This window comes from Gopherus flavomarginatus, chromosome 5 (assembly GCF_025201925.1).
Source record: "Gopherus flavomarginatus isolate rGopFla2 chromosome 5, rGopFla2.mat.asm, whole genome shotgun sequence".
In the NCBI taxonomy this organism is placed as follows: domain Eukaryota; kingdom Metazoa; phylum Chordata; order Testudines; family Testudinidae; genus Gopherus; species Gopherus flavomarginatus.
The window spans coordinates 119,400,370-119,414,214 of record NC_066621.1 but is presented as its reverse complement, the minus strand read 5'-3'; the positions used below and the strand labels follow the sequence as shown (position 1 = coordinate 119,414,214).

General features: G+C 41.6%; 1 protein-coding gene across 1 annotated transcript in view; it reads left to right on the top strand.

Annotated features, from left to right (window-relative positions):
* Positions 1 to 13,845, top strand: part of SPTLC2 (serine palmitoyltransferase long chain base subunit 2) — a 122,599-nt gene that overhangs the window by 29,183 nt on the left and 79,571 nt on the right. Inside the window, exon 3 of the mRNA XM_050953274.1 lies at positions 10,970 to 11,124. Coding sequence (XP_050809231.1) covers positions 10,970 to 11,124 — 155 coding nt within the window. The remainder of the gene's footprint in view (positions 1 to 10,969; positions 11,125 to 13,845) is intronic.

Genomic DNA, 13,845 nt, shown 5'->3' with positions numbered 1-13,845 from the left:
GCCATGTTAACAGAAATGTCCAGTTCCTCTGAGATTGAAGATAGAGCTTGAGTATCCTCACTTTCCTTTTCTGTCCCCAAACGTGACCTCTGAAATGTGGAAATAAATGTTGGGATCCTTGACCACTTTTGCTGCCCAAATAAGATTATAAAATATACCCTCAGCTGGTGTAAACTGGCACAGCTTCATTGACTTCAGTGAAGCTGCACTGATTTATGCCACTGAGGATCTGGCCCGGTATTTGTGTCTGTAGTAAACAAAAAGCAATACAGAGAGAAAGCACAGGAATAACTGTCAAATTACTGAGGAAATAATTTTTTTTCCAAGAAAAGGCTCTAGAATTAGGGAGTCAAATATTTCTTTTGAGTTAGTGTTCAGTGTGATTTATTTTCTTCAAGTGAGGATTAGAGTAGGGTGTTAAGTGCATGGGCAAATGTGGCCCATAGCTGCTCTAACATTCGGTTTAGATTTATTGGTCATGAATCATACTCTGTATTCGTCACTGGATGTTCTCATCAACGTGCTTCATTGCATGCTGGGTTCTGTAGTCTCCCTGTGACTCGTCTCTCGTAAACTGGGGGCTGCTACAAGCTCCTTTGTTCTGTGCGACAGCAGAGTTTAAGATGCTTTTCTGTGGAGTAACATTACATAAACTCAGTATGGTTCCTGCCAGGAAGGAAGAATAAAAGGCCTGTCTCCTCTTCTCTCTCCCCCTTCCCCCCCCCAGTTTAAATGTACTTTCCCCCCCAACCACAAAAGTGTGTGCACCTGACAATGCCCATGAAATATGGTGGTTGTCCAGCAGAATGTGGAACGCAGTGTCGGGCACTAAATAAAGGGGATACCCAATCTGTAGGTAGGAGCTGAAATGGGAAGGATTGGGGTTACAACATTGAGGTTGGTTACTCAGTTAATGCTAGTGCACAGCACAGGAGGATTATCCTGAATATCTATTAGCTAAAGAGTTACTGAATTAGGATTCCCTTACTTCAGACATAATGTATATTTAGAATTTCTGTCCTGAGTAGTCCTTCAGCCTACATTCTTAATGTTTCCCTGAAATGCATTGTTTTGGGAGATAACTGGTGATTTGAAGCCCTTTGGGAGCATATATGTGGACAATGGCCTTGGGAGCCATTCCTCAGCATGGTGGATATGGATCTTCTGTTGAGTCATGAGTTGCAAATAAGAGATGCCCCTTTTCTATCCACTTTTATACTGTTCATGGCATCGTTATGTAAGCTGCAAGTACTAGACTGTGCATCAGGATCCCTCGATTTGCCTAGAAGTTTGAGAGACCAAGCTGTAATGAACCTGATGTAGAAACCAGTTTCACTTTTTGTGGGTTAAGATAGTTTTTTAAAGTTATTGAGCACCATTTTGAACCAGTGTCCCTTTAAGAAGTTTCAAATATTTAATCTTTCAGGATCCTGACTAGTTGCCCAGTAGACCCACAGTGGCAAAGAATGGACTTCCTTGTGTAGAGAGAAAGTGACTTTTATTTTATAATTGAAACGTGTATCATATTGCAAGTAAATCAGTGCTTGATAGAGACAGTTGGCCTGAAAATAGTCTCTCTCAGCCTTGTTGACTCTAACTGTATGGAAATCTTTTTATTCTCCTCATGCACATACAAGAGACTGCCAGGTTAAACAAAAGCACTGCATTTAGATTTCTGAAGTAATACTTTGTTAATGTTTGTAAGTTACTTGGGAGATGAACAGCACAACATAGGGGGATAGGAAGTGTTTGGAAGATCCTGCTGTCTAGGTAACCAGTGTGCAATGAGTTTATTATATGTAGTTATTAGTCATACATATTTGCCATGCTTTTTACAGTAAACCCTATTTTAAGCAACCATCCAAGGGGTGAGCAAAAGAAGGTTGCTTAGTGCAGTTGGCCATTTAATAGAAGATTGAACAAACTTGTACTGGAAATCGTGGGTTTACTTCAAAGTGGCTGTGTAATAGGGTATTTCCTAGTTCATTGTAGTTTATAGGGGCATGATCTAGAATTAGGTCCAAAATGTAATAGTTTTGAAAAAATAAACTAGTAGTAATAGAAATAACTTTTCACCTGGAAAAAAATCAGTTTAATCCCCAAAGAAAATATGTCCTCTTTGCCACCTAACATTTCAGCTTTGTGATAGTGCACAGAACCAGAAAGTGAAAGTAACTAGATTAATTTGGATTTTCAAACATGTTTTTTAGTTTGACAGTATCCTTTGGCTTGCCTACAGTATCCTTGGACTTATTGCAGGGGGAATTAATAACATTCCAGATAAGCCTGATATCCTCTCACTGCTGCTTATATACAGCTCACAAAAGGAGGAAGTGGGACAGATTGTGCTTGTACTGATTCCTAGAAAAAGTTTGTTTCTAGCTTCCTTTAAAATATATCCAACTGACATTTCCCTGGTAACTGCTGTTATGAAACACATCCTCTGAGGACAATTAGCAGCTTGTTCTAGGGCATTTAAACTATTGAGACTTTTTGTTAGCCTTTATCAGCTTGAAGGAAGCCTGTCCATGTCTAACATGCAATAAGCACATATCTTTGGAGCTTACAGCAAACCTTTCCAGTAACTGTGTAAGTTACATCTGGAAAACCCATATTGCACTTGATAGGTAGGATTGAATGTTACTCCCATTTAAAAGTGAGCTGTATGTGACTGACTACTCTATCCTTGGGAATGGGAAGACCTATGGTGGTGGCTGGTGCAAAGCTAAACAGGTAAATGGTATTAATTTCCTTTTAAGCTCCAAGAGAAGGGTGATGATAGAAACCAGCTGCAGAGTATGCACTGCGGGGTTGGTCTGTCCTTCCCTCGGAGCTAATAGGTTTTCCCTGGAGGAGCTGTACCGGAGATAGAGTTCTCCTAGAGGTGAGGGAAGTGGCAATGTATTTTGTTAGTTGGGAGACTCCATTTTGAGTCAGACCGACAGGGCTAACTTGTGTAGACAAGCCCTTTGTCTAACCTAAACAAGAGATTTTTCCAGTTTTTCTGTCTAGTTAAATTACTATGGATATACTAGTGCAACCTCCCCAGGTGGAGACGTTTATTTCAGAAGAGTGGCTTTTTTGGCTTAGCTTAAACTATTTTCACAGCAACATAAGCTAATGTGGAAAAAGGCACTCTGATATTGAAATGTAGATATCCTCACGGGAAGTTATGCTGGTATAACTAACAGTTTAAATTCATACACTACTTTGTATTGGTATAATTTTTCCCATGTAAATCAGACCAAGGATTTGTTCTGACTCTGGGTTTTTTACTTTGGGAGCTGTAGTCTTATGAAATTGCTATGGGAATTTGGTAAGTTAAGTAACTTCCCTTCCAATGGAACCTAAAACTAAAAACTAAAACAAAAAACAAAATTCTCTTATTTTTAATGTTCCTGTGTGTGTCTCTGCTTCTCTGCCCTTCACAACATCTGAGGGCATGTCTTTATAATTGGAAAAATCTCTTGTGTAATCAAGTCCTGAGTTTATAGCCCTCAATTCACATTCATTAGACTCTAAGGCACCTAGAGAAAATGACACTTGTGCCTTTTTACAGCTTTATGATGACCCATAAAGACCTGAAGTTCTCTGAAAAGTTGTTTGGGTTTTTGTACAGTAGAGATTCATGTCTTAGCTACACAATCTTTCAGGGAAGAGTATGTGGCAGACTTGTCGGTTCAAATCATAACATTAAATACAAAGCAAGCAGAAGCTAATTAGTTTAGGAGGAAAGTGACTCTTATTCAAACTGTTTAAAATTGTGCTTTTATTATTATTTAACTCAACTCCAGACAGATGGGAAGAAATGTCGCTTTGTTAAAGACCCAGCACTCCTGTCCTTTCATTTAAAGTCTGACAGCTTCCAGTTTACTTTTCTGGGTCCTCCCAAGGTGATCTCCAGCAAAAACAGGAAGGACACAACTTGATATTCCTACGGCTCCAAAAAAACAAAACCCCAAACAAACCGAGAGAACAGTTGTGTTTTTTCTAAAAAAGTGTTCTCTCGTTCAGATATTCAGATCCCACAACAGCTTTTTTTTCTCCTGCTGTTTACCTTTAGGGAGCAGCTGTTGCTTTAATCATTCAGGCAAAGAACAAAAAGCTGTAACAGATGCAGTAAATTTTGTGTGGATGGACATGTCCGTATAGCATACAACATATATACATAGTGCCCCAGGTGTGCTCGGCTCCTGAATGTGTACATAAATCCTAAATTGTGTGTATGTGCCTGCCCTGGAAGTGCTGTAGTGCTTTACAGTAGAGCGGTGTCACTGGGCCAGAGTTGATAATCTAAGGCCCTGATCCTACAAAGGGGTTGGCAAGAGCAGCATGTTGCTCCTTATTTAAGAATTATGAGACTACAGCTTTGGGCGATGTTATAGAAGGATAGGACTCTGTGTGCACTTGGGAAGCTATTGCACATGATTAGAGGCTTACGAAGTTTTCTGGCTGAATAGAACTAAGTTATGCTAAGCCTCCTTGACAAGATGAGTTTCTTGAGAAAGGGCTGGGCACGCAGATGCATAGACTCATAGACTCATAGGTCAGAAGGGACCAATATGATCATCTAGTCTGACCTCCTGCACAGGGCAGGCCACAGAACCCCATCCATCCAATTTTATAACAACCCCTAACCCAGGACCGAGTTATTGAAATCCTCAAAATTGGTTTGAAGACCTCAAGCTGCAGAGAATCCACCAGCAAGCGACCCGTGCCCCACGCTGCAGGGGAAGGCGAAAAACCTCCAGGGCCCCTGCCAATCCGCCCTGGAGGAAAATTCCTTCCCGACCCCAAATATGGCGATCAGCTAAACCCTGAGTATGTGGGCAAGACTCACCAGCCAGCACCCAAGAAGGAATTCTCTGCAGTAACTCAGTTCCCATCCCATCCAACATCTCCCCGCAGACCATTGAGCAGACCTATCTGGTGGTAATCCAAGATCAATTGCCCAAATTAACGATCCTATCATAACATCCCCTCCATATACTTATCAAGCTTTGTCTTAAAGCCAGAAAAGTCTTTTGCCCCTACTACTTCCCTCGGAAGGCTGTTCCAGAACTTCACTCCCCTAATGGTTAGAAACCTTCGTCTAATTTCAAGTCTAAACTTCCTAATATCCAGTTTATACCCATTTGTCCTCGTGCCTACATTAGTACTAAACTTAAATAATTCCTCTCCCTCCCTAACGTTAACCCCCCTGATATATTTATATAGAGCAAGCATATCCCCCCACAGCCTTCTTTTGGCCAGGCTAAACAAGCCAAGCTCTTTGAGTCTCCTTTCATAAGGCAGGTTTTCCATTCCTCGGATCATCCTTGTAGCCCGTCTCTGAACCTGTTCCAGTTTGAATTCATCCTTCTTGAACATGGGACACCAGAACTGCACACAGTATTCCAGATGGGGTCTCGATCAATGCCAGGCTATCGTTAAGGTTTAATTGTCACTATGAATTATGTGGTCAGATTTAAAATACTGTGGTGGAAGAAGCAATGGCTGAATCTGAGCTCGTGGAAATCCTTGTTCCTTCTGTCACAGTTCAGGGCAACTGGGCCTGTATTCCTCCTCTGTGGTCTACAAGGGCACCAACTCTTGCGCTTCTGAATTCTAAGCCATTGGTTTTCTTGGGTGGAGACCTGCATCTCTTTCCCTTCTGACTAGGTATTTACATGTAAACCAGATCCCTGTCTTCTCTGCCTTAATCCTAGCAACAGACAATCCGCTTAAGAAGACATGCTTTGCTTCTCTCCTCTAAGACAAGTACACTGTCCGTAATTGATACAGTTACAAGCTACCACACCCTTCATTCTAAGCAAACATATTTCATTCTTAAGGTCAAAGCAATACAGAGGAAATAATTTTAAAATAATAAAAACCTCCATGCATGCTAATAAGCTTACTAGAGATCACTCCAGCTGCAAAATGGGCTCTGGAAGAGGCACCCTTCAGACTCTACCAGGGCCTTTACTGTGGTTTTGAGTTGATCCCACCCTTTGCTCTGAACAAGAAAAATCCATGACTGAGTCACTCATTTATCCAGTCTGCCTTTTTGAAGAGACCTTATATAGGTAATCCACCAGACAATGGATCTCTTCTCGAAGTGCAGCTTCAAAAGGATGGATTTGAAGTAGTGCTGTCAAGCAATTTAAAAACAATAAGAATACAATTTTTTAAAATATTTGTGGATGTTTTCTACATTTTCAAATATAGTGACTTAAATTACAATGCAGAATGCAAAGTGTACAGTGCTCACTTTATTTTTTTATTACAAATATTTGCACTGTAAAAAAACAAAAGAAATTGCATTTTTCAATTTATCTCATAAGTACTGTAATGCAATCTGTATATCATGAAAGTTGAACTTAGAAATGTAGAATTATGTAAAAAAACTGTTCAAAAATAACAGTGTAAAACTTCAGAGTCTGCAAATCCACTCAGTCCTACTTCTTGTTCAGCCAATAGTTCAGACAAACAAGTTTGTTTACATTTGCAGGAGATAATGCTGCCCGCTTCTTGTTCACAGCATTACGTGGTGTTCTCATGGCACTTTTATAGCCAGTGTTGCAAGATATTTACTTGCCAGATGCACTAAAGATTCATATATTCCTTCATGCTTCAACCTCCATTCCAGGAGACATGTGTCCATGCTGATGACGGGTTCTGCTCGATAACAATCCAGAGCAGTGCGGACTGACGTATGTTCATTTTCATTATCCAAGTCAGATGCCACCTGCAGAAGGTTGATTTTTCTCTTTTGGTGGTTTGGGTTCTGTAGTTTCCGCATCAGTGTTTTGCTCTTTTAAGACTTCTGAAATCATGCTCCACACCTCGTACCTCTCAGATTTTGGAAGGCATTTCAGATTCTTAAACCTTGGATCGAGTACTGCAGCTATCTTTAGAAATCTCACATTGGTATCTTCTTTGTGTTTTGTCAAATTTGCTGTGAAAGTGTTCTTAAAATGAACAACCTGCTGGGTCATCTGAGATGGCTATAACATGAAATAAATGACAGAATGTGAGTAAAACAGAGACAGGGACATACAATTCTCTCCCAAGGAGTTCAGTCACAGATTTCATTAACGCATTATTTTTTTAATGAGCGCTGTCAGTATGGAAGCATGAAGGGGCATATGAATGTTTAGCGTATCTGGCATGTAAATACCTTGCAATGCTGGCTGCAAAAGTGCCATGCAAATACCTGTTCTCACTTTCTGGTCACATTGTAAATTAGAGGAGCGCAGCATTATCTCCTGTAAATGTAAACAAACCTGTTTCTCTTAGTGATTGGCTGAACAAGAAGTAGGACTGAGTGGACTTGTAGACTCTGAAGTTGTACATTGTTTTGTTCATGAGTGCAGTTATGTAACAAAAAAAATCTACATTTGTAAGTTGCACTTTCGTGACAAAGATTGCACTACAGTAGTATGAGGTGAATTGTAAAATACTATTTCTTTTGTTTATCATTTTTACAGTGCTAATATTTGTAATGTATATACTTTGATTTCAATTACAACACAGAATACAATATATGTGACAATGTTTTTCTACGTCCAAAATATATAATAAATTTCAATTGGTATTCTATTGTTTAACAGTGCGATTTAAAACTGCAATTAAGCATGATAAATTTTTTGAGTTAATAACGAGTTAACTGTGATTTAATCGACAGACCTAATTTGAAGTAGGTCATTTGCATTCTCTACACTCCCAAGTATTTCCTAGGAAATCCACTCCACACGTATTGTCCCCCAAAGTCCTTTGAAGTTCCTAAACCAGCAGTGGGCAAACTTTTAGGCCCAAGGGCCAAATCTGGGTATGGAAATTGTATGGTGGGCCATGAATGCTCACAAAGTGGGGTACAGGAGGGGGTGATGGTTCTGGCTGGAAGTGCAGGCTCTGGCGTGGGACCAGATATGAGGAGTTGAGGGTGTGGGAAGGGGTCTCCAGGCAAGGGATTGCAGTGCAGGGTGGGTGAGAGCTCCAGCTAGAGGGTGGACTCTGGCGTGTGGATGGGGATGAGGGGTTTGGGGTGTAGGAGTGTGTTCTAGGCTGGAACTGAGGGGGTCCGAGTGTGGGAGGGGGCTCTGGACTGGGGCAGGGGATTGGGATATGGGGGAGGTGAAGGCTCTGGCTGGGGGTGCAGGATCTGGGATGGGGCTGGGGGTGAAGGGTTTTGGGTGCAGGAGGGGGCTCTGGGCTGGGATCAAGGGTTTTAGAGGGCGGGAGGGGGATCAGGGCTCGGGCAGGGGGTTGGGGGTGGGAGGGGCTCTGTTGCAGGCTCCAAGTGGCGCTTACCTCCAGCAGCTTCCGGAAGCAGCGGCCTGTCCCGCCTCTGGCTCCTACCTGGAGGCGCAGCCAGTTGGCTCTGCATGCTGCCCTGTCCGTAGGCGCCACCCCTGAAGCTCCAATTGGCCACAGTTCCCGGCCACTGGGAGCCGCAGGAGTGGCACTTGGGGCAGGAGCAGTGTGTGGAGCCCCCTGGCTGCCCCTGCGCTTAAGAGCTGGTGGCGAGACATACCACTGCTTCTGGGAGCTGTGTGGAGCCATGGCATGCATGCATGGAGCTCCCTGGCTGGAGTGTGGGAGCGAGGCAAGCCCGAGATCCCTATCCCCAGCAGGAGCTTGAGGGCCGGATTAAATCAGCTGGCAGGCTGGATGTGGCCCATGGGCTGTAGTTTTCCCACCCCCATCCTAAATGTCTTCCTCCTAAAGAAGCTCTATAGATAGTACCTAAACTACTCCCAAAATACTTAAACTTAATTCAGGAAGGTTTAACTTTATTCCATAAGGTTTGTCCAGGATATTGTTATCTGTCAAATTCACTTCACCTTGAAGTTCTAAAAACTTTAATTCTCCTTAGGCAGGAAAGGTCACATCTGAGATCCTCGGTCTACCCGGGAGGTCCATTCTGTGGCTGGATTTGGTTTACCCTTATGTAATTTAAATTACTTGTAGATGAGTAAATAGTTGTTTGGGGTTTTTTTGCTGCTCTGCTGCATAAAGGTGGCTCAGAAGGGCTTTTAAAAAACAATGCTACTTGCTCTCTTTTAGAAATATCAGGACCACTGAATCTTGTGACACTTTGGGTTTCCCTCAGATCTGCAGGGCATTCAGTCACTGCCTGCCCTGTAATCCTGGATACTTTTGTGCTGTGAGCATGCTGCTAATGTCAGGGCTCTGAGCCACAGCTGTACAACACTTGTCTTTTTACTCTTTTTGTTTGTGGTTTTCCTTGGGGATCCAGAGCAGTGGATGAGAGACAGTGCTAACTAAAGGAGAGAGATGGTTAAATTATTAACAAAAATGTTTTTTCCCCCAGATGTGTAACATGAGTTGGAGTTATTTGGTCTGTCAGTACCTAATTAAAAGCTTTGAAAGAAGTCTGAATAAATATTACTTTCCTCTCAGTCGAGATTTACTTTCATGGTACAGTAGAACCTCGGAGTTATGAACACCTTGGGAATGGAGGTTGTTTGTAATTCTGAAATGTTCGGAACTCTGAACTAAACATTTTGGTGGTCCTTTCAAAAGTTTACCACTGAACATTGACTTAATACATCTTTGAAAATTTACTATGCAGAAAAAGTGCTGCTTTTAACCATATTAATTTAAATGAAACAAGCACAGAAACAGTTACCTTACCTTGTAGAACCTTTTTTTTAAAACTTTCCCTATATTTTTTATTAGTTTACATTTAACACGTACTATACTGTATTTTCTTTTTTTGTCTCTGCTGCTGCCTGATGGCATACTTCCAGTACCAAATGAGGTGCGTGGTTGAGTGGTCAGTTTGGAACTCTGGTGCTTGTAACTGAGGCTCTACTTATATTTAATGTCAAAACATTAATTCTTCACTCATTCATAAGAGCTCCACAACAAAACAGGCCAGGCGAGTCCTGAATTTCTAATATGAAAAACAGCTTGCATGGATTTTCTTCCTGTCTGTCTTCCTCTATCATAGACTCCAGCTTTTTGCCCTGTGTAGGTCACTTTTAATGAAAGGTGCTTTTCTTGCACCAGTACATCAGGTGAATAGTGTATTCTCCACAGTCTCACTGCTCTTCTGATGTCTAACTTCCTTTTAATTGAACAGTAAATAAAGAAATTTCGTTATCCTTTCAAGCATTCGAAGTGGACTAAGGGAGTACATTACCTTGTGCTCAGAGGTCAATGTTGTCAGTCAGCTTGAAGTTCTTCCGTGTTATCCATTCAAGACATACATTTTGGTTTTCCTGAGAGATACGTTGGAAGGGAAGCTGGAGTTCAGGAAACATTTGTGCAAACAAACTTTGTGGGATATAAGTGATAATGCAAACTATAGAGAAGTATTTGTCAGAATGCAACTTTATAGATGGGATTCTGAACACAAGTTTGGGAAATTTTAGAAGTTAATTTTCACAGTTATTCTAATGGTGCTGTATTAATTGCATTAAAGTATGTTGTTTTTCTGAAAATGAACTGTAAAAAGGGTACTTTCATACGTAAGATTTCCTTGCTCTCAGTTGCAGCTGAACAGGAACTGCTGCACTAGGAGAGAAGGAGGTGGGAAAGTAGGCCCCAGCTGGGGCCCCCCCTTCTCCATCTCCTCTCTACAGTGCAATGTAAACAACTAAGGAAACTTTACTCATCTCCTGGGATTGATATATGATCTAGTAGATAAGGGCATTGTCCTAGGAATTGGGAGGTTTAGGTTCTGTTCCTGGTTCTGCTGCTATGTGGAGTTGGGCAAGTGGCTTTCCCTGTGCCTTAGCTTCCCAGCAGTGATCTATATGTAGGGATTGACACCTCAGTGAAGTTCTTTAAAATCAGTGGCTGAAAAGTGTTCAGTGTCATCATATATTGCATTTTTCTTGAGTGCACTTAAAAGTGCATCCCAAACTGATGCAGAAAACTGTCTCTCCTTGTACCACAACAGACTAGACATGAGATCTCTTCTCTTGCTTGAATGGCCTTAATGTATCTTTTGCAGGACTTTGTCCCATTGTATCAGGACTTTGAAAACTTCTACACAAGGAACCTCTACATGCGCATCCGAGACAGCTGGAACAGACCAATCTGCAGTGTGCCTGGGGCCAAAATGGACATGCTGGAGAGATTTTCCCATGACTACAATTGGACATTTACGTGAGTTAAAGTGTGAGGAAAGATTCCCAATAATTAGTCTTGAGTGGCTATGAATGCCTGAGGGCTGTGAAACTGTCTTTGAAGGAGCAGCAGGTCCTGCGCAGACTAGTGAATAAGAAGGAAGGTCTTCTCAAGGATCAATAATTGGTTAAAACATAGGAAACAAAGGGTAGGAATCAACTGTGAGTTTTCACAGTGGAGAAAGGTAAATTAGCAGTGTCCCCAAGGGGTCTGTACTGGGACCAGTGTTGTTTAACGTAGTTGTAAATGATCTGGAAAAATGGTAAACATTCTGATGTTAGAACATACAAAATTACTCAGGATAGTAAAGTCCAAAGCAGACTGTGAAGAGTCAGTGTCTCTCTCTCTCTCTCTCTCAAAACGGGGTGACTGGACAACAAAATGGCAGATGAAACTCAGTGTTGGTAAATGCAGATTTCAGAGCAGCAGCTGTGTTAGTCTGTATCCGCAAAAAGAACAGGAGTACTTATGGCACCTTAGAGACATGAAGTGGGCTGTAGCCCACAAAAGCTTATGCTCCGATACATTTGTTAGTCTCTAAGATGCCACAAGTACTCCTGTTCTTTTTGATAAATGTAGAGTAATGCACAATGGAAAACAAATCCCAACTATTATGAAAAATGATGGGATCTAAATTAACTGTTATGCAAGAAAAAGATTGTGGAGTCATTGTGGATAGTGCACTGAAAACATCTGACCGATGTGCAGTAGCAGTCTAAAAGTAACAGAATGTTAGGACCAATAGGAAAGGGATAGATACTATGACAGAAAGTATCAGTGGCCCTAGATAAATCCACAGTACATCCACACCGTGAATACTGCATGCAGTTCTGGTCTCCTCATTTCAAAAAAGACATTTGAATTGGAACAAGTAGAGAGAAGAGCACCAAAAATGATTAAGGTATAGAGTAGCTTCCATATGAGGAGAGATTAAGAAGACTATGACTGTTCAGCTTGGAAAAGAGGTGACCGGGGAGGGGGAGGAAATATGGTGGCAGTCTATAAAATCATGAACGTTGTGGAGAAAGTGAATGAGGAAGTGCTATTTACCCCTTCACATAACACAAGAATCGGGGGTCACCTAGTGAAATTAATAGGCGACAGGTTTAAAACAAACATAAGGAAATACTACTTTGCACAACTCACAATCATCCAGTGGAACTTGTTGCCAGAGGAAGGCCAAAACTATACCTGGGTTCAAAAAAGTATCAGATAAGTTCCTGGAGGGGGTTGATCCATCAATGGCCATTAGCCAAGATGGTCAGGGACCAACCCCATAATGGGCTCTGAGACTCTTTAAACCTGTAATTCCTAGAAGCTGGGACTGGAGGGCAGGGGATGGATCACTCGCAAATTGCCCTGTTCTGTTCATTCCCTTTGAAGCACCTGGCATTAGCCACTGTCGAAGACAAGATACTGGGCTAGATGTATCATTGATCTGACCCAGTTTGGCCATTCTGATGTTCTTAGAAGTGCCACAAATTTGAACCAAGGAACTTGAGAGTTTGAGATGCCAATTCCTCTTCGCTGGGGTTATGATTTGTGTAATAGTTTATACTTGTCTCTGTAAACAGTGATTAGAAGTGTTTTATATCTTTGTATGGAACGGTTCATGTAGTAGTGGGAAGCCAGTGGTAAAATCAGGCCAGTACCTTTGTGAGAGCATTTACTGCATTTGCTGCTTAACCTGTCTCACTTCTGGTGACTTTATTCTGACATGGATTAGAATCCAAGTGAGAGTTTGGTATTTTGGCTCCTGGGGTGTACTGTTGTGTTAATTGAGATTGAATATGCAGGTCAAAGTATTAACTCCATCCTGTCCGACATTGAATAGTTTTAAACAAGGTTTGGGGTTTGGTATTCAGAGACCTCGGCCTGCTTAGAATCGTGGCAAAGTATACTATAAAATTTATGCAAAAGATTAGTAGTTTGACTGAAACCCACAAAAGGAAAAGACTCAAAATGAGGAAGAGTGCATTGAAATTGATTAACTTTGTTTTGGATAATCAAAGTCCCTTTTTAGAAACACTGAATATTAATAAATCTTTTATTCAGCCAAACAATCTTTGGTGGGGAAGTAATGGGTGAGTTCTGTTGTTCAGTTCTGAGTTGGGACTGAGTCACTTTCCTGCTTTAAACAAGACAGATATAGAAAAGATAGTAAAGATAGGGGAAACACAGCTTTTGTTGATGTTCTCAGGATAAAGAGAGGCTGGTCAAGTATGGATGGATGCTTTGGACTGACGGGTGGGCCATGACAGCTGTTCTGGACTCCAACTGACCATGGATATCATCTGGTTGGTCTGAGAATGTCCCTCTCTTTCACTGGTCCTTCTCAGGCTGAACAGAGCTGGATGGGCTGTCTCATTTCATTGTGCTGGTGCCATGCAATATGGTTGACTTCAGGATCACATGAAAAGCTGAGAGGGAGAGAGCAAGAGGAAGATATAAGGGACAGAAAGAAGCACATGAGGGAGGGGAATACAGCAGGATCTCACATTTATCGAGTTAGGGTCCTTGCTGATTTAGTGATAATAGTCCCATGCTACCACTGGAGTATCAAAGTCTAGTGTCATGGCACCAATCCTTCCACTACTCCTGTAGTGATGATAAAAAAATTTTTGTTCTTCCCCAAAGTCTTTTAGAACCCAAAAAGGAGTGATGAGATGGGATATTCCACTCATTACTTTGTCCATCAAT